Here is a 25,296-nt window from a genome sequence, read left to right as displayed (position 1 = left end):
AGTCTCTGAGCGTGGGGCTGTGATGAGTGCACTGCCCTCAGGACAGTGCTGCATGGATCTGTCTTACCTGTTCCTTTCTGTTCCTCCTTCTGCATTATTTCTGTGGTTGGCACTAAAACCACACTGTGGTTTTTATACCCTTTGGCACTTTGGGGTAGCAAGTTGTGTGTTGTTTTGTGACACAGATTTGTCCCATGGGTCACCCTGACACACTCTGTTGTTTGATGTCTGTAGTAGAGTCTGTACCTGCTGGAGCACTTAGAGAAGAGCAAGCCCTATGGAAGAGAGCCCTGGCAGGAATGTTGAAGGGATGCAGACCCAGTTCAGTGTGGGGTCTGGCTGGCAGTTCTTCATTTGGCTGCACTGTTTTGTTTCTGTATGACAAGGCTTAAAACTGGATTTACCGCACCCTGGGAGTACTGTGTGATGGGAACCAGCCCTGGCTTGGTTCTGCTGGAGCTTTTCTGTCCTGGAGCCAGTGCTGCTGTCCTGTGTCAGGGTATCTCTGTGGTACTGGGAAAGAAAAGTGATCACAGTGTCCATGTTTCCTTGTTCAGGGTGGCAAGAGGCGCAGGAAGGACCGGATTCAGGATTTGATTGATATGGGGTATGGCTATGATGAGTCCGACTCCTTCATCGACAACTCGGAAGCTGTGAGTGCTGGGCGTGTGAGAGTGGCTAAAGGTGGCTGCCTGGGAGGCTGAGCGTGCACTGGGAGCGAGCCACAAGGGTGCCAGGGCCAGGCACTGACAGCTCCTGGGGCAGCTGCGTGCCAGGAGATGCTGGGAGGCGTTCCAGTGTGCTCCTGGGGGAGCACAATCTCCTCAGTCTCGTGACCAGGGACAGCACTGGAGGAGATGGCTGGAGCTGAGTCAGGGAGCTTTAGGTGGGATATCAGGACAAGGTTCTTCCCCAGGGCATGGTCAGGCACTGGAACAGCTTTCTCAGGGATGTAGCCACCACACCAAGGCTGTGTGAGCTCCAGAGCATTTGGACAACGCTCTCAGGGATGCACAGTTGGGATTGCTGGGTGTCTGTGCAGGGCCAGGAGTTGGACTCAATCCTGATGGGTCCCTTCCAACTCAGCATGTTTTGTGATTCCATGAATCCCACTGCATCTTCCAAGCAGCTGAGCTGTGGAATGAAGTAACCAAGGTCCCAGTGCTAGTAAAGTGTTCTCTGTTATTTCCAGTACGATGAGCTGGTTCCTGCCTCTCTCACTACCAAGTACGGAGGGTTTTACATCAACTCGGGAACGCTGCAGTTCCGGCAGGCCTCTGAGTCTGAGGATGACTATGTCAAAGAGAAGAAGAAGAAGTGTCCCAAGGTCAGGAAGGCAGCTTTCTCAATTATTCCCTCTGTTACACCTCAGAGCTTGCTGCATGAAAGTGTGTTAACATCCAGAGATTTGTGGCTTGGTGTGGACAGAATAGGGATAGGCACTTGAAATCCCATTGTATCCTAAGATTTCTTAGTAACATGAAGCATGTCTGACATGGATAAGACTCTGGTGGGGTTACCTGGCTACCTGGTTCCCAGAGCAGAGGTGACAGCAGCTCCCTGTCACCCTGGAAGTCACAGCATTATGGGGATGCTGTCAAATGCTGAAGGCAACATGTGCCAGAACTGTGGTGAGGGATGCAGGGACGTGAGTCCTGTGTTTTCACATTCCTGGGAGAGGTCCCAAAGTGGCTCTGGGAGTGCTGGTAATGTTGTGGGAAACTCTTTGATTGTGACTCGGTTTTAACCCTCTGCAGAAGCGGAAGTTGAAAGATGGGGGTGAAAAAATAAAGAAGAAGAAGAAGGATGATTCTTATGACAAGGAAAAGAAATCGAAGAAGTCCAAGTTTCCAAAAGCTGGGTAAGGAGGGAATTCTTGCTGCTCAGCACCTTGTTTCAGGCTTCCAGATGGCTGCAGTAGGAACCTGTTGCAGTGTGGGGTGGCTCGAATGCACATTTTCCAAACCCCTGTTGTCTCCCAAGTGGGAAAGAAAGGCAGGGGATGATCAGGAAAGGAGCACAGCTCCACAGCAGCAGTGTGTGAGCAAAGAGGGGCACAGCTGGCTGCAGGAGTGGTGTTTTTGGAGTTCTCTTTAGGCACTGGCAGTGGGAACAGATATGGAGAGGAGAGAGAAGGGTAACAACTGTTAGGACGAAGCTGTGGGAGGAAAGGGCAGGTGGGAAGAGCTCAGGGCTGTACGAGTGTGGGGCTGGCAGGGAGGGAGAGGTTACGAGGCAGGCTGTGTTACTGCTCTCTCTGGGAAGTCCTTTGTACTCCTGCCCAAAGTATTTCTTGGATGAGTGCTCAGCTCTTTTGTAGCTTTTGGGCTGTAAAATGGAGTGGTTTTTCTTTTTGTTCTGAGTCATCTTGTGCTGTAGCTCTGTCCATGCTTTGGTCTGCCTGGCCTGTCTCTTTCAGTATCTATTTCTGTTGCTTTTCCATTAATTTCCTGTATTTTCCTCCTAAGTTTTTTCCTTCTTCCTTTAACTATTCTTTGTAATTTATTTTTTCCTGCGTGGATCTGCTTTTGGGCTGCAGCAGCCCATGTGTCTGACATGGTGTCATCAGTGTGTGAGTCCTTCAAAGTGAGCAAGGAAAGGAATTTGCTCTCCTGGTTTTAACACAGCAGAAAGCTTCACACTAGCTCTGTCCTGCCTCAGTTCCTCTGTACTAATTGTGCATTTCCCAACCTTCCTTGCTGGAATAACAATAATATCATGTAGCTGAATGAAAGCAGAGCTCTGTGGAGATGGTTTAAGCCCCAGCACCTCTCTGCAGTGAGTCAGGACAGCCTTCTTGAGCTGAGATGAACAGCCAGAACCTTAAGACTTTTAGAAGCTGTAAAATACTTTTTCTGGTGTAATTGGTTAAGGAGCTAAGACTTTCCAGGGAATTGTACCTGAAGTGAACTGGGGGAGAGGGGACCCTCTCTGCTCCTTGATCTTGTATTCAGTTCCCTTTCCCCCCCTCTACACCTTGTTTGCAGCTTCACAGCGTTAAATGCAAGTAAGGAGAAGAAGAAGAAGAAATACTCTGGAGCTCTCAGTGTCAAGGAGATGCTGAAGAAGTTCCAGAAGGAGAAGGATGCTCAGAAGAAAAAAGATGAAGAGCAGAAAGTGGTGACTCCTTCCCCAGCAGACCCTGCAGCCCCCAGGGAGGCAGAGGCCATGGCCGACCCTCTGCTGTCCCTCTTTGGCCACGCCAGTGACAGTGACCTGCTCCAGGCAGCCACAGCCATGGACTCCTTGAGCGAGCTGGACCTGGAGCGGCTCCTCAGCGAGTCCCCAGAGGGCAGTCCCTTCCCTGAGGTGGAGGATGGCAGCGACCCTGGCTTGGAGCAGGAGTTCAAGCAGCCACCATCCCTCCCAGAAGGGCTGCCAGCCCCCCTGGAGAAAAGGATCAAGGAACTGGCTCAGGTACAGCAGCTCCTGGGGGCAGTGAGGCTGGGAGGGGGCACAGCTCTGCTGGGAGTGTGTGTGTGTGACTGGAGGGGCACAGCTCTGCTGGCTCTGTGTGTGTGTGACTGGAGGGGCACAGCTCTGCTGGGAGTGTGTGTGTGTGACTGGAGGGGCACAGCTCTGCTGGGATTGTGTGTGTGTGACTGGAGGGGCACAGCTCTGCTGGCTCTGTGTGTGTGTGACTGGAGGGACACAGCTCTGCTGGGAGTGTGTGTGTGTGACTGGAGGGGCACAGCTCTGCTGGCTCTGTGTGTGTGTGACTGGAGGGACACAGCTCTGCTGGGAGTGTGTGTGTGTGACTGGAGGGACACACAGCTCTGCTGGGATTGTGTGTGTGTGACTGGAGGGGCACAGCTCTGCTGGGAGTGTGTGTGTGTGACTGGAGGGGCACAGCTCTGCTGGGAGTGTGTGTGTGTGACTGGAGGGGCACAGCTCTGCTGGGAGTGTGTGTGTGTGACTGGAGGGGCACAGCTCTGCTGGGAGTGTGTGTGTGTGACTGGAGGGGCACAGCTCTGCTGGCTCTGTGTGTGTGTGACTGGAGGGGCACAGCTCTGCTGGGATTGTGTGTGTGTGACTGGAGGGGCACAGCTCTGCTGGGAGTGTGTGTGTGTGACTGGAGGGGCACAGCTCTGCTGGCTCTGTGTGTGTGTGACTGGAGGGGCACAGCTCTGCTGGCTCTGTGTGTGTGTGACTGGAGGGGCACAACTCTGCTGGCTGTGTGTGTGACTGGAGGGGCACAGCTCTGCTGGCTGTGTGTGTGACTGGAGGGACACAGCTCTGCTGGCTCTGTGTGTGTGTGACTGGAGGGGCACAACTCTGCTGGCTGTGTGTGTGACTGGAGGGACACAGCTCTGCTGGCTCTGTGTGTGTGTGACTGGAGGGGCACAACTCTGCTGGCTGTGTGTGTGACTGGAGGGGCACAGCTCTGCTGGGACTGTGTGTGACTGGAGGGACACAGCTCTGCTGGCTCTGTGTGTGTGTGACTGGAGGGACACAGCTCTGCTGGCTGTGTGTGGCAGCACCCAGGGACAGAGCACATTCCACTGGGGAAGTTTCTCAGATCTGCTGGGATCACACCTTTGTGTCACTCAGTTTCTACTAAGTGATTTTCTTGAAGGCCCAGATGTCAAGTGATGTCCAAGTGCTGGACCTTGCTAGCTACTGAATGTAACACTTGAGATCACACCTGATCAGGATTCCTTCTTTACCCCTCTTACAAAAGTATGGACCTGATGCAAGAAGTAATTTCCAAAGTCAGTTTGACATGAATGAAATGTGAATTACTGAGGCTGGAGGGCTGGTTTGGGCTGGGATTGAGGTAATTTTCTCCACAGTGGCTGTTTTGGGGCAGTTTTGAATTGTGCTGTAAAGAGAGCTGATAACCCAGGGATGTTTTTGTTACTGTTGAGCAGGGAGTGCTCAGCCAGTGCCAAGGCCTTTGTTGCTCCTCACCCCACACTGCCAGTGAGGGGCCTGGGGGCAGGAGGAGCTGGGAGGGGACACAGCCAGGACAGCTGATCCCAACAGGGATATCCCAGACCAGGGGGTCATGCTCAGCATATAAAGCTGGGGGAAGAAGAAGGAAGAGGGGGATGTTTGGGGTGATGGCATTTGTTTTCCCACATGGAGCCCTGCTGTCCTGGGGATGGCTGAACACCTGCCTGTCCATGGGAAGTGGGGAATGAATTCCTTGTTTTGCTTTGCTTGCATGGCTTTTGCTTTCCCTGTTACACTGCCTTGTCTCAGCCCGTGGGTTTTCTCACTTTTACCCTTGTGATTTCCTGCCCCATCCCACCTGGGTGAGGGAGCAGCAACTGTGTGGGGCTGAGTTGCAGGCTGGGCTTAAACCATGACAAGGACAAATCCCACCATAATATTTTTAATGTGCTGTGCTGGTCAGAACACTGAAGGGGTGCACAGTGTTGTGTGTGTTAAATAAGAGGGTGCAGCTGGAAAGCATTGCCACAGTTCTACACTGGGAGAAGGCCTGGAAAGCCCTGCAGATGGGGCTGAGGATTTGCTAGAGCCATTTCCCTGTCACAGGCAGATCCTTTGCTGAAGCTTGGGTACCACTGGAGCTGCACCAATTTGGCAATTTGAGTCCTTTAGCCATTTTTAACATCTGGCTGTTGGGGTACCAACAGGGAGTAACAGATTTTTCACTTATTTTCTGTCAAGGTCAGGATTAAATAATGAGATGGTATTTCTTGTTCAGACTCAGATGTTTATTAGCTCTTATCTATGTTACAGTCTCACAAACCCTGAGTTCTACAGTATTTTGCTCTAACAAGGTAGAAAATGGTTATGTATCTCTCTCTACAAGACCTTTTAAGGATAAACTGTCCAGTTAAGAAATGACACCTAAATTATTTTTCCTTTTAACCCAATAACCAACCACTCATGCCCACAATGTGGACTTTTTATCCAATTACACAAACCCACCCACACCCATGGAGAAGAAGGACTAGCCTCTGCCCTAAAGCCTCCATCTTGCTTGCTATATTCTATAGCCTAAACTCTGAGTTTCCCACCATGTAATATTACGCTCTTCTATTCAAACTCCACACCCACAATCCCAGTGCTGTCATTCCATTTTGGAAGCTTCTCCATGGCCTCAGGTCAAATGCAGTGTTCTCTTGGGGGTCAGTGCCTGTCAGCACAGAAAGTCTCAAATTCTCAGCAGCCAGGGTTCCAACAAGGGAGTGGAATATATTAATGTCTAGAAGGATGATCTTATGTCTTTTCACCAGTAGCTCCTCCTACAGCTGGACTCCTGGGGGACTCACCCATTTTCTCCATAATGTGGTGTGCTTTGGGAAGCTGCAGTCTGTTTTGGAGAAGGAAAATATTGGGTGCTGGTCAGGGATCCCTTCCTGGCATGTCAAAGTGTGCTTTCAGCTTTGTGGTGTGAAGGCTGTCACCATCAGCCTGTCAACAAATGCTGGGAGGTTTTGTTCCTGCTGCTGATGTGGTTTTAAACATTGATTTTAAGTCATAAACTCGCCCTTGGAACTCTGTGGTGGTTCTGCTTCCTGGGGCGCTTCAGTTTAAAGCACCTCTTACTTAAGTGGGAGATGCTGAGTAACTCCTGAGTAATCTACAGTTACTGTAGATAAGCTGCTCTTAGAGAACTGTTCTGCTGAGTTGTGCAGTGGGGGTGAGCAGATGGGAGGGGAGGAGGTACTGAAGCAAGTATTGCCACAGCTGATAAAAATTGCCAAGAGCTGATGAGCTCTTGGTGGATGTTTCTGTTTCAGAAAGCACCAAAATAGCTGTTAGTGACTGTGAGTTAAAGGAGAATATTTTGGAAGTTCCATGATATCAGGTTAATTGTTATGGTGTTGTGAAACAATTTAATAGCACAGTCCCCACTGATTTTCCTGCTTAGATTTTCTTGCTGCTGTGTCTCTTGTTGCTGGGTTGTGGATGTTAAGAAAAGAAACAAACTGAAACCTCTGGGTCAGTTAGGACTGTGGGACATGAGCTCAGGTGGCAATGAAGAGGTGATGTACCTGTGCCTGAGAGGCAAGTCCCTTCATCCCAGAGGTGGGAGCATCTCCTGAGTTAAATGGAGCCCCCAGGCATCTCCTCTTCTACTTGAACTGCTTTGACTTTAACCCTCTCCTTCCTAAGTAATTTTCCTCTTGAGGATTCTCCTTAGCATTGAGTCTTCTCCTTTGACATCACCTGCAGCTGGCAGGGAGGAATGTTCACCCTCTGGGCATAAATTAATTGCTTGCCTGCCTCAACTTTCCAGTGATAAATCATGGGATTTCAAAATCCTCTCCTGGTCTGCTTTCCCGTGCAAGGAATCACTAACTCGTGGTGGTGCCTTGTGCCAAATCCCAGTTTCGTTTATATCCCCACTCAGAAAAAAACTGAAAGCTCTCGGCAATTTGCTACTACCTCATTCATCTCTTGGAATTATTTTTCTGCTGGACATATTTTTCATGGGTGTGATGTTTTTGGGCAGCACTTTGTGAGCTGCAGTCATAGCTCAGGAAGCTTCCTGAACAGGACTTTTTTTTTGTTTCTATGGTGTTGACTGGGAGTAACACATCCCCTGTGGCTTTGACTCTTCTCTGTTGGTGTCTTAGCTTAGTTTCCAGAATGATTTAGAAAACCTGGTGATAAGTCTCTTCAACCTTCCTTAGTTGTGATTAGGATGAGCTTTCCTGGTCCAGGGACAAGCTCTGTGCTCATATTCCACCATCTACTGAGAAGTTAAAACCATGCCCTGAAGCTGTTGTTGTCCCCATGGCAAGTTTGCCAAAGAAGTCACCAAGCCACCTCCGTTGTCCCAGGAAACAGAGGACTCTTCACTCCAGAGTGGCAACTCCAGTGCATCTGGAGAGGAGAATCCAGACTGGGAAGGCCACCAGCTGTGCAGGATGTGGTGTTACCAGGTCAGGCAGGGTTGGACTTGAGCTGGGGAGGTTCACACTTCTGCTGTGACAGAGTTTATTTAATAAAACTGTGCCTTGTTTCGCAGTAGTTCTGTAGTGGTTTTGTAGACACCTGGTTGCTTGTGCCAGCTGTGAAGTGCTGATGATTTGTGTTATTTCCTGACTTCCAGGCTGCCAGAGCTGCTGAGGGAGAAGGCAAGCAGAGATTCTTCACTCAGGACATCAACAACATCATACTGGAGTAAGTGCTACCAGCAGAGAGGTGTGGGAAAGGAGAGCATTTTTGGTAAATTCAGGAGCAGGTTCAGCAGGAATTGTGGGGTTGTCCTTGCACAGGTCTTCCAGGCAGAACATGCCCAGAATAACATGAAAGTCTCCTGTAAATGGCTTTCAGTTGAAATTTGATGAGCCAGGAGTATGTTGGAGGGAACGTATCCAGGCCTCCTGTTCTCAACATGCTGCCTGATATTTATGTGCCTAAATTTGGTCACTTGACCTGTGAGTTTAGCTTGATGCAAGACCAACCAGTAAATCTTTCCCTGTGAGAGATGTCAGGTACGTTCTTGCTACTTAACTTACATGCTATGTAGAATTATTTATAACTGGGATAAGGCTGCTGTGTTCAACTGGTTCTCTGGGAAAACTGGAGGAATTCCATTCCTGCTCTGCATTTTGAGTCCCCAAATTACAGAGTGGCAGTGTTGCTCAGGCAGCTGCAGATAATGGCTTCATTCTTCTGCCAGAGCCTGGAGAGGGCTGATGAATGCACAGGGTTTTGTGATCAGTGCAATAATACTGACACCCAGGCTTTAATTTCATTAAGGTTTATCCAGGCACTTGCAGGGAGCTGCCAAGGGGAGTTTGGGACTCTGCTTCCCTCTCATTTCCAGGGCTGATTACCACCTTCCAGCATTCCTGGCTGCACAAATAGTCCTTGTCTGATGTCAAACTGATCACTTCAGCCTCATTCAGAGGAGATTTAGACAGATTTGTACAATTTTGCTGTACAATTTGGATCAGGGCAACCCCAGACATGAATATACATTGGAAGAATAACTCACTGTGAGCAGCCCTGGGGGAGGATTTGGGGTGTTGGAGGATAAGAACTGGACATGCCCTGGCTGTGAGCACCCAGAAACCCCCCTGGGCTGGGCTGAGCCCTGGTATGGGCAGCAGGAGGGGGGATTCTGCCCCCTCAGGTGAGACCCCACCTGCAGAGCTGCTCCAGCCCTGGGCCCAACAGCAGCAGGACCTGCTGGAGAGAGTCCAGGGGAGCCCACGGAGATGCCCCAAGGGCTGGAGCCCCTCTGCTCTGGAGCCAGGCTGGGAGAGCTGGGGGTGCTCACCTGGGGAAGAGAAGGCTCCAGGGAGAGCTCAGAGCCCCTTGCAGGGCCTAAAGGGGCTCCAGGAGAGCTGGAGAGGGACTGGGGACAAGGGATGGAGGGACAGGACACAGGGAATGGCTTCCCACTGTCAGAGGGTAGGGAGGGATGGGATACTGGGAATTAGGAATTGTTCCCTGGGAGGGTGGGGAGGCCCTGGCACAGGGTGCCCAGGGATCCCTGGATCCCTGGCAGTGTCCAAGGCCAGGCTGGACAGGGTATGGAGCCACCTGGGATAATGGAAGGTGTCCCTGCCTATGGCAGGGGGTGGAACAAGATGAGCTTTAATGTTTCTTCCAATTCAAAGCATTCTGTGACTTTGACGATGGTGATGATGAATCACTTGGCATTTTTCACACTTTCTGACACTGAGAGGTGGCTTAAAAAGCCAGGCTCCTAATTTCTGTTTAACTGTGTAGATGGGTTTGGCACACGCTGATCTCTCTCATCTACTCACTTGGAAGTTGAAACCCAAGGGATAAAGTTTGGTTTTGTATTGTCCTGAATTCCACTGCCACAGCACCTGACATAACCAGTGTGCACTTCTCATTTCATTGCCTGCCCCTCCTGCTTGAAGCTGCCAGGGAGAGCAGATGAGACTGCTGACTTCCATTTGCTCCTTCTCCAGCTACTCCCAGAGTAGGTTCAAAGCATAGCTTGGGATAAAACCTGTCGATTCTAGAATCCAAAGAACCTTCACGCAGTTTACCTTGTCCTTTGTCCCTGTATCCCTGCCTTGCAGTCCCCTCAGGGTGGCACTGATGGCTCAGGGTCACTGGCAGTCCTGACTCTGTGTTTGTCCCGCAGCATCGAGCTGCAGACGCGGGAGCTCAGCAGCCAGGTTCGCTCGGGGGTCTACGCCCACCTGGCTGCCTTCTTCCCCTGCAGCAAGGACACCCTGCTGAAGCGAGCCCGCAGGCTCTACCTCTACGAGCAGGTGAGGGGAGCGGCCAGCAGGGGCCTGGGCGGGTGGTCGCCCTGCTGGGCACAGCGTGGTTGTTGCTGTTGTCCCCAAACCGCCGTGTCCTCCGTGGGGCACTGTCCTGGCACAGTGCCTGGGGTGGGGGTTGGAGCTGGCTGGATTTTGGTGTCCCAGCCGTGGGAACACTTCAGGGTGTTCTGTGTGGCAGCAGCTCTCTGGCCACAGAGAGGAACAGACAATTTCCCCAGGCATCCATCGTTCTGGGAAAAGTCTGTGAGAAGATCAGAGAAAAGAATGAGAAACAATTTTTATCTTAACTTGCTGCACCTGGTATTGTGAACGTGTGGAATGTGTTATGGAGATTGGTTTACCAAAGGGTGGTTTCTTAATTAACTAATGATGACAATGTTTTAATTAAAGAACTAATCAATTCCACCTGTATTGAACTAAGGTATAAATGTATAGGTTTCTTAGTAAAGATTATTGCTCAGCCTTCTGTAAGTACATGGAGTCTGTGTAGGTTGTTACCCAGCCCTGGCCCGTTGTGCTGACAGCTCTGTGCTCACTGCAGGGTGGCCGGCTGAAGGAGCCTCTGCAGAAGCTGAAGGAAGCCATTGGAAGGGCCATGCCAGACCAGGTGGCCAAGTACCAGGAGGAATGCCAAGCCCATACTCAGGCCAGGTTTGCCAAGTAAGCTCCTCATTTGCTCATTCCCCATTGTAGCTTTTCCCAGCAGGCTCCCTGTGGCCTGGAGGCTGCTCTCCTGAAGTTTGCCACCTCTTTTTGTTCTGTAGGTTAAATTTGCTGATGGGCATTGATTGGCCTAATTAAGCTGTGTGTGTTCTTTGTGCTGTCTGTGGCCATGCCAGCTACAACAGCACTGATGGGACCAGAGCTTGGCTGAAGGGTTTTGCATGTGCAGGCGTGTCCTTAGGAACATGGCAGCCTGGGAACAGTCGGGCTGGATTAGTTCCATAATCTCTATTACAAAATATTGGGAGATTTCCTAACCTTCAGCCCATAGCTCAGCTTGCACCCTAAGCAGAGATTGCTGATACTGAGTGTTCAGAAATACTTAATCCTCCCCTTGAACCTGAAGGATGATCACTTCCACCTTTTCTAACTCCATTTTAGGATGCTGGAAGAGGAAAAAGACAAAGAACAGCGAATTTGTTCTGATGATGATGAGGATGAAGAAAAGGGAGGGAAGCGTGTCGCGGGCCCGCGGAAGAAATTCCAGTGGAATGATGAAATCAGGTTTGAATAACTCAGATATTAAGCAAACTCATGACCTGTCTTACTCTTTGCAGTTGGCAGCGAAGCATTTTGGTGCCTGTGTTTTGTTTACAAAGCAGTGCTGATCACCTGTAGGAACGGTCAGCTTGGAGGCTCGTGGCACATGGTGTTGTTCATGGAAGCCATTACTGCATTTATTGCATCTCACCCTGAGAGAAGTGCTGAGAAGCCTCTGTGCAGAGTCCAAAAGAGAGAGTCAGATCTTTGGGAACAGAAGGGATTCAGCTGAATTGCTGACATCCCACAGCCCAGACTCTTGACATGCCCTGGTTCTGGTTGTGGAAGCAGTTGAAGCTGTTGGGTTTTGCTGCCCCTGGCACCCGGGGGACTGACAGAGAAGGAAGTGCTGAGAACAGGGGAGAGTGACAAAGGGTAAAAGGAAAATCAGTCCTGCTGTCTTTTTCTTCTTATTCTGGAACAAATCAGTTTGTGCTGCTGATCCATGTAGGACACAGCCAGCTGTGCTTCCTGCCTTCTCCTTGCTGAGAGGTTCAGTTCTGTGGTTGTTACTGGTGCCTGTGGCTCTGGCACTGGTTGCTGCCTCAGCTGTTTCAGGAGATTACACTGGGAAGGGGTAACAAGACTTTTCTCTCTGGTGCATCCATGTGTGTGCACACACAGAGCAAGGAATGTGCCTTTCCCTTCTCCTTCCCTGAGGAGGCAGTGCAGGGTTGTATTAGCAAGAGCCAGGTGTGTCTTGGTGTATTTATCCAGCCTGGATAAAAAGAATGATCTCCAAGTGGGAAAGGTCAATCTGCATAATTGTGTGTGAAATCTTCCTGTTCCTCAGGGAGCTGCTTTGCCACTTGGTGAAGATTAAATTGGATGGTTATGACCTTGACAAGAATAAGGCTCAGTCTCTAGAGGATTATGTGAAGACCTTCCTAGAAGGAGAGGTGAAGCCCCTTTGGCCAAAAGGCTGGATGCAGGCCAGGTGAGCAAGAATCAAGGGATTCCTTGTCCCAAGGGACCTGGGAAGGTCATTAGTCCTGCCCTTGCTCAGGGAATGGCTGGCTTCAGAGTTAGATCAGAGTGCTCAGGGCTTTGGTATGTGGAACTTTGGAAATTCCCAAGGATGGAGATTACCACAGCATCTCTGGGCTCCTGTTCTGGTACTTGATCACTCTTCAGGAAATCTTTTCTCCTTATTTCCTATAAGAATTCCCCTTGCTGCACTGAACTGAATATTCCCTGCTTTTGTTTTTTACAAAAAAACAAAAACTGTGCACCTTTGAGAAAGGTCTGGCTCCATCTTGTTCCTGTCCCCACCACTCTTTAGGTAGTGGAAAACTGCCATTAGACTTCTCCTGGGGCTTCTCCTTTTCCAGGCTGAGCAAACCCAGTTCCCTCCCTTGGCTGTCGTGTGTCCCTGTTCCTCGGGATGTCTCCAGTTAGCTGGCATCTCTCTTGGATTGTGGGGACCCTGAAACTGGATCTGTGTCCAGATGTGTCCTCCCAGGTGCTGAGCAGGGGATGGTTTGCTCTCAGCAGGACACCTCTGCAGCAGTGGCTTCCCTTCCCTTGCCCCCCAGGTCCTTTCCTGCAGGGTTGCTGCCCAGGGCTGTTCCATCCCAGCTGCAGGACTTGGTGCTGAATTTCACTGAGCTTCACAAGGTTTGTGTTGCTCCCCTTCTCCAGCCTGGGAAGGGCCTTGTGAATGGCAGCCCTGCCTTCTACCATATTCTCCCCCCTCCCTCTGTCCCTTTTCACCTCACAAATGCCTGAGTGCAGCCAGGACTGTGAATGGCAGTGCTGAGTGGCCTTGGTGCTGTGTTGATGTCAGACAGGTGCCACTGGCAGGTAGAACTGGCACTGAGGTCAGGCCCATGGGCCAGGCTGTGCTTTCTCAGCTCTGTATTACAAAAGATCCCTTTATAATCACAAAGGATACATTTTTCAGACACTTTGGGAAGTCTTCTCTGGAGTGTTCCCAAAAGAAGGCAAAGTAGTAAAGTTTTAGGGGCTTATTAGAGTCAGTAGAATTTGCTGTGGTTTCTGTACCCTCACTGCTGTTTCCTGCTCTTTCCCACTCTCCATCATCCCTGCCCTCAGCTGGCAGTGGCAGAGAGCCACACAAATGGCAGAGTCCCTTTGCTGGGACTGTCATCACCTTCTGGCCTGCTTTGTTTTGCTCAGTACTTTTAAAGAAAGTTCAACTCTGCAGTCTTACTTGTGGAATCTTTAAGGTTCCTTCCAACCCAAGCTGGGTTGGAAGAAGAAGTGCAATGTCTCTTTGCATTTCACCAGCTGGGCAGTGCTGTCTTCTCTGCTGAATTTGCTTTCTGAGTGTTGGGAGATAAAGGAAGATGTAGGTAGCAGTTCCTAAGAGCAGTAAGTATGAGTGGCACATCAGAGATCCACTTGGAGAAGTCCATGGCTGTTTGTTGCAGTTGCATGTGCACAGGAAGCTCAGTGCTGAGCATGGTTGTAGTGTGGTGGTGCAGGAGCTGAAAGATGGCAGTAGGAGGTGGGGGAAGTTAGTGCTTCGTTAATGAAGATATACCCAGCCTGAGGGTCTCAGTTTGCCAAGTTTTAAACACTTTTATTTGAATAAATGGAAATTAAAATCTTCAACTCCCAAGTTTGTTGGGCATTCAGGTGTTCAGCCAAGACTCAGTGTAGGAGGCACTTCAGTGGTACAGTAAGTAATGCCTCAATAAAAGTGGATTTCCTGGTTGCTTTCCAGTGGCTCAAGGACAATGGTTTCTCCTGCTGGGACTTGGACTTGATCTTTCTGGGTTCCATCCAACTCAAGATATTCTCTGACTTGGTGGTTTAAAGACAGAGGGTAGAGTGACAGCCACAGGGAGGGATTGGTAGCTCTAGGAAAACTAACAGTTTTATGGATAAGTCAGCTTGATTCACTGTCATCATGGTCTCAGAAGTTCATTGTAAGAGGAACTTGAAGGTGGACAGAGCAGCAATTTCATGGATGAGTTAGAGAGACCCTGCCATGAGTCTGTTTCCTCCTCTTGAACGAAGAGATGATTAACAGAATGTTAGGTCAACATAAGCTTGCTTTTTAAGAGAAAAATGATGACAAAAGTTAATACCAGCCAGGAATCACATTCCATGTGCCAGTACTGAAGGAATGTTTGTAATTCCTCCCTGACATGTAAGAGGGAACTGAATGGCAGCTGGTTTGGGTCAGAGAGTGTTTGGAGGAGACTCTGGTCTACCCTCAGTAGTGCAGGGCTTTGGGTGAAGCTCAGTCTATTGGCTGTGCTCAGTCAGTCCTTCCAGAAAGGGCTGTGATGTACAGAGTCACCTCAGCTCCAGGCTGAGGCACAAAGGCAGCACAGACCCTTCTCCTTCATTGCTGGGTGAGAGGCACAGGAAGGGAACTTTCTCCCTGGAGGGTGGAGAGCTCTTGGATGATCTCTGGCAGCAGGAAGGCCCTGAGTGATGATCTTGCCTTTCCAGTTGGCTTTGTAAGCTGGCAGAGCTTTTTCCTTAGGCTTTGTCCAACCACTGCCTTAATGGCCTTTCCAGTGCTACAAGCATTGCTCCCCAGAGAGAGAACTGTGTGGGGCAGCTCGGGATGATCTTCCTGGCAAAGGGCTGAATATTTGTTTGCTCTCTGTGGTTTCAGTTTCACCAAGTCCCCTGCTGTACTGTGCAGCTCTGTCTCCAGTGATCCCAGCTGCTCTACTGGGTCTTGCTGGATATCACTTCTCATTGCTCTCTTCCCTTCTTAGGACACTGTTTAAGGAGAGCAGGCGTGTACACGGACACCTCACATCAGTCCTGTGAGTATCACAGCATTCCTTGGAGTGAAAACTGGTGATCTCCATTCCCTGGGGCCTGGGGGGATCCTGCAGGAGCACCTGAGCTTGCTTGGCTCCCCCCACATAGGTTGGCGCTGCTTCCTTTGGGGAGCTCTAGGGAGAGCAGCTGTTTGTGTGTGACATCTCCCAACACTTTCCTCAGGTGCTTTAGCCTTCAATAAGGTCAAAACCAACAACTTTAAAGGCAGGTTGCCTCTGGTTCAACAGCCTGGAGTCAGGCCTCTATGCTGGGCCTGGGAGGCTCAGGGAGGTAAAGTGGAGTGTGATTACTGCAGCCTGTTCAGTTGGTCCTTGCTGGATTCTGGATTCCCTCTTTCTTGTTGCCTGGTTCAAGGAGGGTCACCATGAGCTCAGACTAGTGAAGGTGGGTGCAGCAGGCTGGTGGGTGGCAAACCAAGAGCCATCAGAATCCAGCTGGGCAGGGGCTTTAATCCAAAGGGTCTCATGGATCTTGCTGGTGGTTGATAATAGATGAGGACATGGATTTAGGCTGGTGTCAGCTTGGCAGACAGTCCTTTTCTTGGCACTGGGTGAGTGAGGGGAAGTGGAATAGGGTGTAGAGTCATCCTTCCCTCAGCCACACCACCCAGCAGCTCAGGGATGTCTTGTACCAGAGATTGCATTTGACCAGATCTATTCTCTGGGAGTTTGGCAGATGCTTTTGCATCCTTGGCTTCTTCTGGGAACCCAAAAGAAGGGTGTAATTTCTGCAGAACAGTCTCTGTGCCGGTTTCTCTCTGGGCGTCGCTGTAGGAGGGCAGCAGTGGGGTCCTGCAGCTGGTGCAGGATGTGTGTGTGGGTGTTTCACTGCTCTGCTGCCATTCCAAGACTCTGCTCCACTCCCTGATCTGCTTGGAGCTTCCAAGAGCAGCAACCAAATGTCATGTGGTTTTGAATCCTAGCAACCTGAGATGCTGCCTCTGTTCCCTGCAAAGACTCAGTGGATCATCACTAGCAGGGCCCAGGTGTGCTCCCCAGCTGGCTCCTTCCCTGGGGGCAGTCACTGAGCCATGTTTCTCTTGTCTTCCTCCAAACAGGGCAAAGAAGAAAGTTATAGCTCCTACCAAGGTGAAAGTGAAGGTGAGTTCTATTTTCTGATTCTCATAGATGGTATGTGCCAAAAGTCAAGTGACTGCCACCCTGAGCCCTGTGTTTGAGCTTTGTGTCAGCTGCTGTGAAATGGCTCTGCTCAGTATTTGGCTGGGAAAAAACAACTGGAACAGCAGCTAAAATGGATGGCAGTGGCAGTTGGGAGGGAAGTGGGGGCTCACGGGCAGAGAATATGTGTATGCTGCCTTTTATCCCCAGATTGTGAACCTTCCCTCCCCTTTTCAGCAGTAAACCCTGTCTCTCTTCTGACTGTGCCTTCTCTTGTGATGTTGTTCCAGGACTCTTCCTGCAAGCCAGAGAAGAAGCTGTCGGTGTCTGTCCCTTCCCTGCACTCGAGCAGCACCTTGGCCATGTCCTCAGAGCCCCAGGGAGGAGCCCTGGGCATCAGTGCCCAAACCAGGGAACTCTTGTCCCTTGGGACAGCCCAAGCTGCCAGCAGCACTGCCACTCCTGCCACCTTCAAGGATGACTCCTTGGATGAGGACTTGATTCACAACCCCACCTCCTCCCTGGAAGCAGTGTCCAAGGAACTGGCTGTGCTGAACAGCAGGGCAGCAGGGAGCCCTGACTTTACTCTTCCTGCAGCTCCAAAAGCTCCACCAGAGAAGATCCCAACTCTTGCATCCTCAGAGGAGAAGAGGACATTTCCAAAGCCCAACCCTTCCCCTACATCATCCTCTGGTTCCCTCCAGTCTCCTCTAAACTTCCTAGCTGAGCAGGCCCTGGCGTTGGGCCAGTCTTCTCAAGACAAGAAGACAGAGAACTCTAATTACAAAGAGCATTCCTGCCAAGCCTCCCCCAGCAAAATCCTTCCTGATGCCCACCAGGCTAAACAGAAGCACCACAGCCTGGTCAGGCCAGGCCACGGGCCCCCAGCCTCGGCGCCGGTGCCGGGCTCTCAGGTGAAGGTGTTCCACCCTGGTGCTCAGCTCCAGAAAACCTTCACCTCCCCAGCTCCCTTTGTCAAACTGCAGAATCCCAAGTCCTCCACCCCTGTGCCCCAGCGCTCCCTCCTCCAGCAGGTCAAATCATCAACCAAAGCTCAGAGCTTCCATTCCTCCACGTCCCCAAGCAGCACCCAAAACTCCAGCAGCTCCCACAAGAGCCAAGGCTTGTCCTCGTCGTCTCTCAGCTACGCCGGGAAGCACTCGGGTGGCTCTGGCTCTTCAGGACAATCTTACAAATCGCCTTTTGTCGCTGGGTCCCTCTCCAAGCACGGGGCTTCTTCCAGCAGCTCCTCCTCTGGAGCTCCTGCCAACCAGGGCAGCTCCTCTGGGACTTTGCTCCCCAGCGTTCCGGCCCCTTCCCCGGGCTCGGCCTCCAGCCGCCCGGCCTCCGGCTCCTCCGTGAAGAAAACTCCTGTTTCCCAGAAGCTGACCCTAGTGGCACCTCCCGGAGGCTCCAACGGAGATTCCAGTGGGGGCACCCAGGGGGTGGCCAAGTTGCTGACCTCGTCCCTAAAGCCAGCTGTGGTCAGCAGCACCGCAGCCTCTACCTCTGTGCCGGTAAGGGGGCTGTGCTGGGAGCTCCTGCCTCTTTCACCCCCTAAAGGGGGCACTTCAAAAGCAGTTGCTGAAGTTCTTGGATGACGGTCTGGATTTCAGCTGTTTTAGACTAGAAAGTTGTGGCCTTTGCCCTGGGCTTGCCCTCCAGAATTCCAGCTTTAATTTTCAGCTTAAATAACCACTAAGCTGAATACTGTGCTGCCTTCCAAAGGGCAATTTTTGCCCTGGCTATGTCATGGTCCTGCCCTGGCTCTGCAAGTTATGGGGACAGTAGGGGTCCCATTTGGATTAAGAGAAAGTGCAGTAAGGTAATTTCTCACAAGAGCTAAAATTCATTGCATAAACTAAAAGTATAATGATGCATTTGACATTAATTAGATCTATAAGCTTAGCCTTCTTTAAATTATTCCAAGTCATTTTAGTATTACTGCCACTTTTGTCATGACTGGCCCTTAGAGTAAATTACCTGTGGTTATGGAATCGTGGAATCATTCAGGTTGGAAAAGCCCTCTAAGGTCACTGAGTCCAACCACTGCCCCAGCACTGCCCAGACCACCTCTAACCCAAATGCCACATCACATGGCTTTTAAATCCTCCCAGATATGGTGACTCCACCCCTTCCCTGGGCAGCTGTGCCAGTGCCTGACAACCCTTTCCATGGAGAAATTTTCCCAATATTTGTTGGGACAGAACATTTCAGGAAGGACTGCTGGGTTGTCAGTACAGACTTGTGTTATTACAACATTGTATTACTTAATGGTATAAGTGGCTTAATTTTTATCTATAGCAAAAAAGCAATAGTTCCTAATGTTGTATACATTTGTTGTTGGCTGCTTATGCCTGCCTTCCTTTGTGCCCCATGGAAAGAGCTGGGAAATACAAGGAGTGTGTTTAAATGGAAAGCATGTACTGCTCAGCTTATGTGTCTTGTCTGTTCCTGAGCTGGAGAGCTGGGAAGCACACCCCAGTGGTGCCTGTCTCCATGAGAGAGATCCTAAATAACATCCTGGGGTGCCTTGGGTGTCAGACCATGGTGCCTGGAGTTGTCAGCAGTGTGTGCTGCCATAAGTGAGTAGGAAGCATACCCCTGGAACTCACAGGCAGTGTGGAAATTTTTCCTCTGCCTAGTGGAGGCACAATTCCACACCAAGGGAGTCATGGAGGCAAATCCAGCGTGGCCACATTCAGAAGAGCTGGCTTGCCAATGTCCATCTGCAGATGGCCTCAGGTGTTGGCATCTTTTGGGCCCTGGCTGAGAGGGTGCTTTTTCCAAGGGGGAATTCTCGAGCATTCCATGTTTTGCAGACCTGTAAGTATGAATGATGGTGTACCTTGATTCTCCCTCTCCTGACTGACCTTTTCCATTGCTTTGCAGAAAGGAACTAGTGGAGCTGTGCTGCTAACAAGTTCTTCCTCCTTAAGTGTACTGGCTCCATCCTACAAGTCCAACAACCCAAAGCTGCCAGCTGCCCTGAGCTCCACCCCATTAGGTATTATCTCTCCTATTCATTCTTTCCCTCTCCATGTCATCTCCTTCAGTTCCGACTCCTCCCCAAAAGCAGGAGTTTCCAAGGATGCAATAGTTACGGGACCTGCTCCGGGAACCTTCCACCACGGCCTCGGGCACAGTGAGTATCCTGCTGGTCACCTGTGTGTCACTTGTGCCTGTGCTCCCACATAGAACATCAGTGCTCTGCTGGGCTGCCCCATTGCACACCAGCCCATCTCTCTGGCTGTTGCTTTGTGCTGTGGTCCCTGCTTTTGTATCTCCAGCAGTTGCATTTGGAGAACCTTGGGCACATCCCTAGAGCTCGCCCAGAAGTGCCAATAACTGGAACCTGACCTCTGCTAACTGCTGCAGCTCCTCTGCTCATTTCTGTCTTGGACGTGTATTTGTTCCTTTTTCCCTCTCCTCTCTTTGTTTTCTCTCTAGGTCTTCTGGCTGGTTTGCACTCCAGCCCCCACCACGCAGCGCCACTCCCACACTCTGCCCTGTCCACTCATTTACCACAGAGTTTGCCAGGTAACTTGTCAGATGCTTGTGTTTGTCTTCTCCCTTGTGAGTCTATCTCAGCAGATCCTTCCTTCAGGGCTGGAGCCAAAGGGGTGGTCCATGTTTTCCAGCTGTGTGGTTGTCACTAAAGCCTCTCTGAGGTACAGAGTGAGGGGCTGGGAGCAACCTGGTCTGGTGGAAGGTGTCCCTGCCCATGGCAGGGGGTGGAACAGGCTGGGCTTTAAGGTCCCTTCCAACCCAAGCCATTCTATGATTAGGAAGAAATTCTTGGCTGTGAGGGTGGGCAGGCCCTGGCACAAGGTGCCCAGAGAAGCTGTGGCTGCCCCTGGATCCCTGGAAGTGTGCAAGGCCAGGTTGGGCAGGGCTTGGAGCAGCCTGGGCTGGTGGAAGGTGTCGCTGCTTGTGGCAGGGGTGAAATGGGATGGGCTTTAAGGTCCCTTCCAATCAAACCATTCTTGGATTCTGTGATTTCTGGAATGATGAGTCCTCAATGCTTACAGCAAGTATTGGTTCCTGCAGATACTCGGAATTATCCTGCCAGGATGAAAGCTGTGCCTGTTTGTGCACAGCCTGCCAGGACTGCTCTGGAATGAATATTCCAGCTCTGGGGAGTTTTGTTCCTGGTGGCCTACATAAAATGTGTCAGACCAGACTGTCTTGTGTCTGTGCACTGAGTTAATTGCCAGCATCTCCTTCACAACAAGTTTGTAGTGTAAATGGAGATTGCTCCACTTGCTGCTCACAACGTGAGGATTTGGCAGTTAAGCCTGTTCCTGCCCCAGTTTGATGCCTGCAGAAGTGATGCATAAAACAAGATTTTTCCAAATAAGGAGAGAAGTAAGGAAAATTGAAATTCAGCGCCAGCAGATCGTGCTTACCTGTTTTGGGGAGCTGCTTATTCCCCTGATAACTCCTATTTCTGCTTTCTTAGGTGTGTTCTTTAGCACTTCAGTACAGTTCAGTGCCATTATCTTAGTACTTGTTCCTGTTGGGATGGTCTTCCTGGGCTAAGTGAGCCTGATTTAGGAGTGCTAGCCTGGTCCTGTGGCCGTGTGCATGGATAACGATGTAGCATCCTGGAGGAGTCATGGAATAAAAGGCCTTTGACTGCTGAGCACAGTGCCTGTTTGCTGAAGAAGGAAGAGTGTGTTGTGCACTTGTGAAAGTGCAAAGAATTGGTTGGGTTTGCTTCCTTTGCTGAAGTTTGACGTGGGTTGTGCCATGCTGCTGTGGTAGAGCTGAAGAAGGTCCTGGCAGTGATCACTGGTGTGACAGACCCTTCCTTCCTGTTTGTAAATCACACTTCCTGGAATGAAATCAGATTGCACCTTGAACATGGCTTCTGCAAAATATTCCATGTCACTGAGGAGCAGCTCTTTGTCCCTTTAGTTGAGGGAGTTTAGAGTGATCACTTCACTGTTGTTCATAGGGCTTATAGCAGAAGAATTTTTTATGGACTCTTCAGCAGGACGTAGGGCCAGAAGAGAAAAGACCACTGGGAATAAGTGAAGGAAAATTGACCATGGATCCAGCTTCAGCAAGGACCTGCTTTCTTACTTAGTGTTTTCACTTAAGGATTGGAGGTGGAGCCTGCTGCTGCCATCTCTTGGAACATTTCCCAATTCTGGTGTTTTGGAGGAGAACACAGTAGATATTTAAGTGACTCCCATAACCTTAAAATGAATTCCTGTGTTTTGTGGCACAAGCTGTGTTTGGCTGTGCCAACACGTGTCCACAGCTGCATTGCTGTGTTTGAACACTGCAAGATGTGTGGGAGGTTGCTGCAAATGCAAGAGAATTGATGCCTTAAATAAAAATGCTTTTATATCCATGTTCATCCAAAAGCCTCTGAGCAAAGAGCATCCAGTGCTTGCCTGTGTGTGGTTGGTGCTTCCGTTGCTGGTGGAGGTTCCTTGTGCTGGGGCTGGGAATGTGGTGCTGGGAATGTGCTGGGCTGAGCTCTTGCATGCAAAGGAGCTGCTCTTGGCCTGGAGGAGAAGTTGCTGCACTGCTGGGTGCCACTGCTGCTTAGCTGCACGTCTCAGTACTCCCATTTGTTCATCACAGTCTGAAGTAGTTTTAATTGCTCCTGGAAAACTTTTGCTTCCCTAAACTTCCTTCCTTTTTCTCTCTTCAGTGCATTTTCTCTTGTCCTCCACATCCATTCCTTTCTGTTCCATCAGTGGTGAGATTCCTATGGATCCTGTTGCTGTCATTGGCCACCTAAAGCCTTCATTTAAAAAGCACCTAATTAATTAATTCAAAAAATAATCAATAAAGCACCTAAAGCCCTACCTGAAAGGAGTTTCTCGGTGAGGGGTTTGCCTCTTCTCCCACACAACCAGTGACAGTACAAGAGGAAACAGGAAAGTTTAGGTGGGACATCAGAAGGAGTTTCTGTATGGAAATGGTGGTCAGGCATTGGCAGGGGCTGTCCAGGGAGGTTTGGAGTCCCTGTCCCTGGAGATGTCCAAGGAAGGCCTGGACATGGCACTCATTGCTCTGGGCTGGGGACAAGCTGGAGATGGGTCACAGGTTGGACTCCATGGTCTTGGAGGTCTTTTCCAACCTCAGTGGTTCTGTGATTACAACAGCAAAAATGTGCAACAGGTTACTTCCAACCACCTGTTGGTAAGGCAACCACACCATGTATTTTGGGATTCCTGGAGGGGGAGATGTGTCAGGGTGGATTTAGAGACAGGCACAGGCTGAGGAGTTCCCTGGCAGCTGGAATTGTGCTGTGGGGCTTCTGCTGGGAGCCCACAGGACCCTCAGTGCTTCCCTGGTCCCTTCCTCAGAGGCTGGGCTGCTCCCAGTGGAGAGATGTCCCCAAGCACATCCTCTTCTTCTTGATCCCTTGGTGCTAGGAAGGAAGAGTAGGTCTTTCCCTCTGTGCAGAGGCCTGGCTGTCCCAACTGCCCACCCTCCATGGGCTGGTGCCGAACCCCCTTCCCAGCTGTTTTATTTTCTTTCAGATGCTTCTCAGCTTCACGGCAAAGGGTCCAATGCACAGCAGCGCAAGTTGTGACGCCTGCAAGGAAGGGAGCTCCAGCACCCATAGGATAAAACCCAGAGGAACAGGTCATGGACTTTGGATACCAGCTATGTCTTTTGATTTCTTTTATTTTTTTCTATTTTTTTTTTTTTTTTATGACAACTGGAGAGACTGAACTGCAACAAGGAACTCATTGGGGCATCTGCTCAGAGGCTTTCAGAGCTGAGCCGCACACGTGGGGCCACCTGGAGCCGTGCCCTGATGAGAGGAGCCTTTTGTAGCACTGTTTATTGCTGCTGCCCTTCCTGCATTCCCTGGCACTGGCAGGAGCTGGAGCTCGCAGGGAGGCTCGGGTGGTCCTGCAGTGGATTCCCACCCACCTGTGTCTGTAGCTGCCAAGTACCTCCAAGTCCAGTTACCTCCTTGGTCTCCCCATGGAGGGTATGAAAGGTGCTTCTTTCTTCTGCTTTGGATTTACTTGGCTAATTCTAGCACTGCCAGTGCTTTCTTGAAGACATTTGAGTAACTTTCCAATTGTACTATAAAACTGTGCTACACTTAATTGGAGGATTTAACATCTCCTGTGTGGTGAATCTGAGAAACCACCTGATGTTCCCCTCTGGAGGAGAAGGAAGACTCTAGAGACTAAAGACATTTTTAGATGCAGTCATCGACTTTTAGAATTCTACTTCTTTTGAGTTTTTGGATTTTTTTCCCTCCAAAGGGATGCTTTTTTCCTGCTCAGTTTTTTCCTCATTGCCATCGAATGCATTGGATTGAATGGGATACTTCTTAGCATGTCACATGGATCAGAAGACATAATTCCAGTGCCTTTTATGGTGGAGCAAGAATGGACTAGTGACACACATTTCAGCCCTATTTTGTGTGCTCCTCAACCCTTTTTTAATCATTCTGTATTTAAAATGTATTCTGGTTTATTTAATAGAGCTTTTTATGGTTGCACATCAGAGAAAAAAAAAAAAAAAAGCTGCACTGTCTGGACTTCAGTGGTGACCTGGTGACTGAGCACAGTCCCAAATCCAGCAGGAGCACCAGTTCCCATCCCAGTATGTGCAGGCGGGTTCCAGGCCCTCCCCTAAAGCCATTCTTTCCTAGGGTTGTGAGTTAAGATCAGTTTGATGGGCAAAGGGAATGAGCAAGATGAACCAAGGCCACGACCTGTCAAATGAATTCCAGAGAAAAACACTGCTCTGCTCAATGGTACCTGCACCAGGATCATGTGCTCAGCACAGCTGCAGGAACAGGGACCATCTACAGTCGGGGGGTGGCTTTTCTTGTTCATTTTTTAACTTTAGAACTAAATACTCCCCCTGTGCACCCCCTATCAGGCTAAGGCAGGCTGAGGCTCCACCTGAGCTTTCTGAGGTTTGGTTTCCTGTTCTGCCCAGTCTGTCTTCTATCAGGCCCCCACAGCCACATCCCAGTTGTGCAGGGGTAGTGCTGATCCATGTAGAATTTACTGGTATTCCAAGGAAAAGCTTGTAGCTTCCTCGTTGAGCTTTGGGGAAGGATGCTGACCCCAGGATATCAGCAAATGTCTGCTATAGTTTCCTCTGTTTTTTATTAAGATCTGAGAAAGACTGTTTTCAATTTGAGCTGATACATAACTGCCCAGGATCAGTGAGTTGATTGTATTTCAAATGAGTGGACACAGCTCAGATTTCAAGTCTGTTTACAGAAAATACCTAGGCTGTTGCAGAAGAGCCAAAGACAGAACTCGTGTGGGTAGAACGAAGCACAGCATTTCTTGGTGGACTCTGAGCAGTGGATGTCGCGTGGTTCCTGTTGAAGGCCTCACCCTGAGGGGTGCTTGGCACCTTCACCTTCCCCTGGGAGCTGAAAGCTTGGGACACCTGGTAGGATAGGGTCTCTCAGCGAGTGACTCGAGGTACTGGTTCTCCTCCCTCTCTTTGCTTTCACTTGAATGCTTCTGCTGGGGAGCCCCCGTGTGCGCGGCCAGAGCAGAATGCCCTCCTCCTAGGAATTCAGCGAAGCCTCTTGCCTCAGGGAAATGTTTATGTGGTGGAAATTCTGTGGGATATTTTTTCTTTACATGCTATAATGAATGAGTGAGTGGTGTGGAGCAGAGTGGCAGCAAGGCAGGCCCATGCAGAGCAGCTGATGGGAAGCCAGGCTGGCACCTCTGCCTTGGTGAGGCAACTTGCAGCGCTTCCAGGATGGAATGGGGAGGGATAGGCTCCCATGGCACTTACCTGGGGATAGCAGTTCCTTTTGGGTGTAAGAGCTGCAGTTTACTATTCTATTTTTTTTTATGTGTGTTGGCACTGTCTTGCTGAAGATGGTGGGGGTGGTATGAAAAATGTTAATCTTGTACAGAACAACTCAATAAATTGTTTCAAACTTTCCAAAATGCTTTTCTTCCCCAATCTCCTTACCT

At 50.1% G+C, this 25,296-nt stretch overlaps 1 protein-coding gene across 14 annotated transcripts in view; it reads left to right on the top strand.

Moving 5' to 3' along the window:
* The window catches only part of UBN1 (ubinuclein 1), a 28,303-nt gene extending 3,034 nt beyond the window's left edge, over positions 1-25,269 (top strand). Inside the window, exons 3-18 of one of the 14 annotated variants that reach the window (XM_053991688.1) lie at positions 558-653; positions 1,193-1,327; positions 1,758-1,861; positions 2,988-3,417; positions 8,036-8,106; positions 10,055-10,184; positions 10,741-10,859; positions 11,304-11,426; positions 12,256-12,399; positions 15,164-15,214; positions 16,291-16,333; positions 16,642-17,868; positions 19,244-19,291; positions 19,408-19,496; positions 19,802-19,891; positions 22,858-25,269. In XM_053991688.1, the coding sequence (XP_053847663.1) occupies positions 558-653; positions 1,193-1,327; positions 1,758-1,861; positions 2,988-3,417; positions 8,036-8,106; positions 10,055-10,184; positions 10,741-10,859; positions 11,304-11,426; positions 12,256-12,399; positions 15,164-15,214; positions 16,291-16,333; positions 16,642-17,868; positions 19,244-19,291; positions 19,408-19,496; positions 19,802-19,891; positions 22,858-22,948 (2,991 nt within the window). In that variant the 3' untranslated portion in view covers positions 22,949-25,269. The other 13 variants (XM_053991693.1, XM_053991692.1, XM_053991695.1 and 10 more) reach the window with 13 other exon arrangements.
* Positions 25,270-25,296: the final 27 nt, after the last annotated feature.

The sequence above is a fragment of the Vidua macroura genome, chromosome 16 (genome assembly GCF_024509145.1).
Source record: "Vidua macroura isolate BioBank_ID:100142 chromosome 16, ASM2450914v1, whole genome shotgun sequence".
In the NCBI taxonomy this organism is placed as follows: Eukaryota; Metazoa; Chordata; class Aves; order Passeriformes; family Viduidae; genus Vidua; species Vidua macroura.
This window is presented reverse-complemented; position numbering and strand designations above follow the sequence as displayed.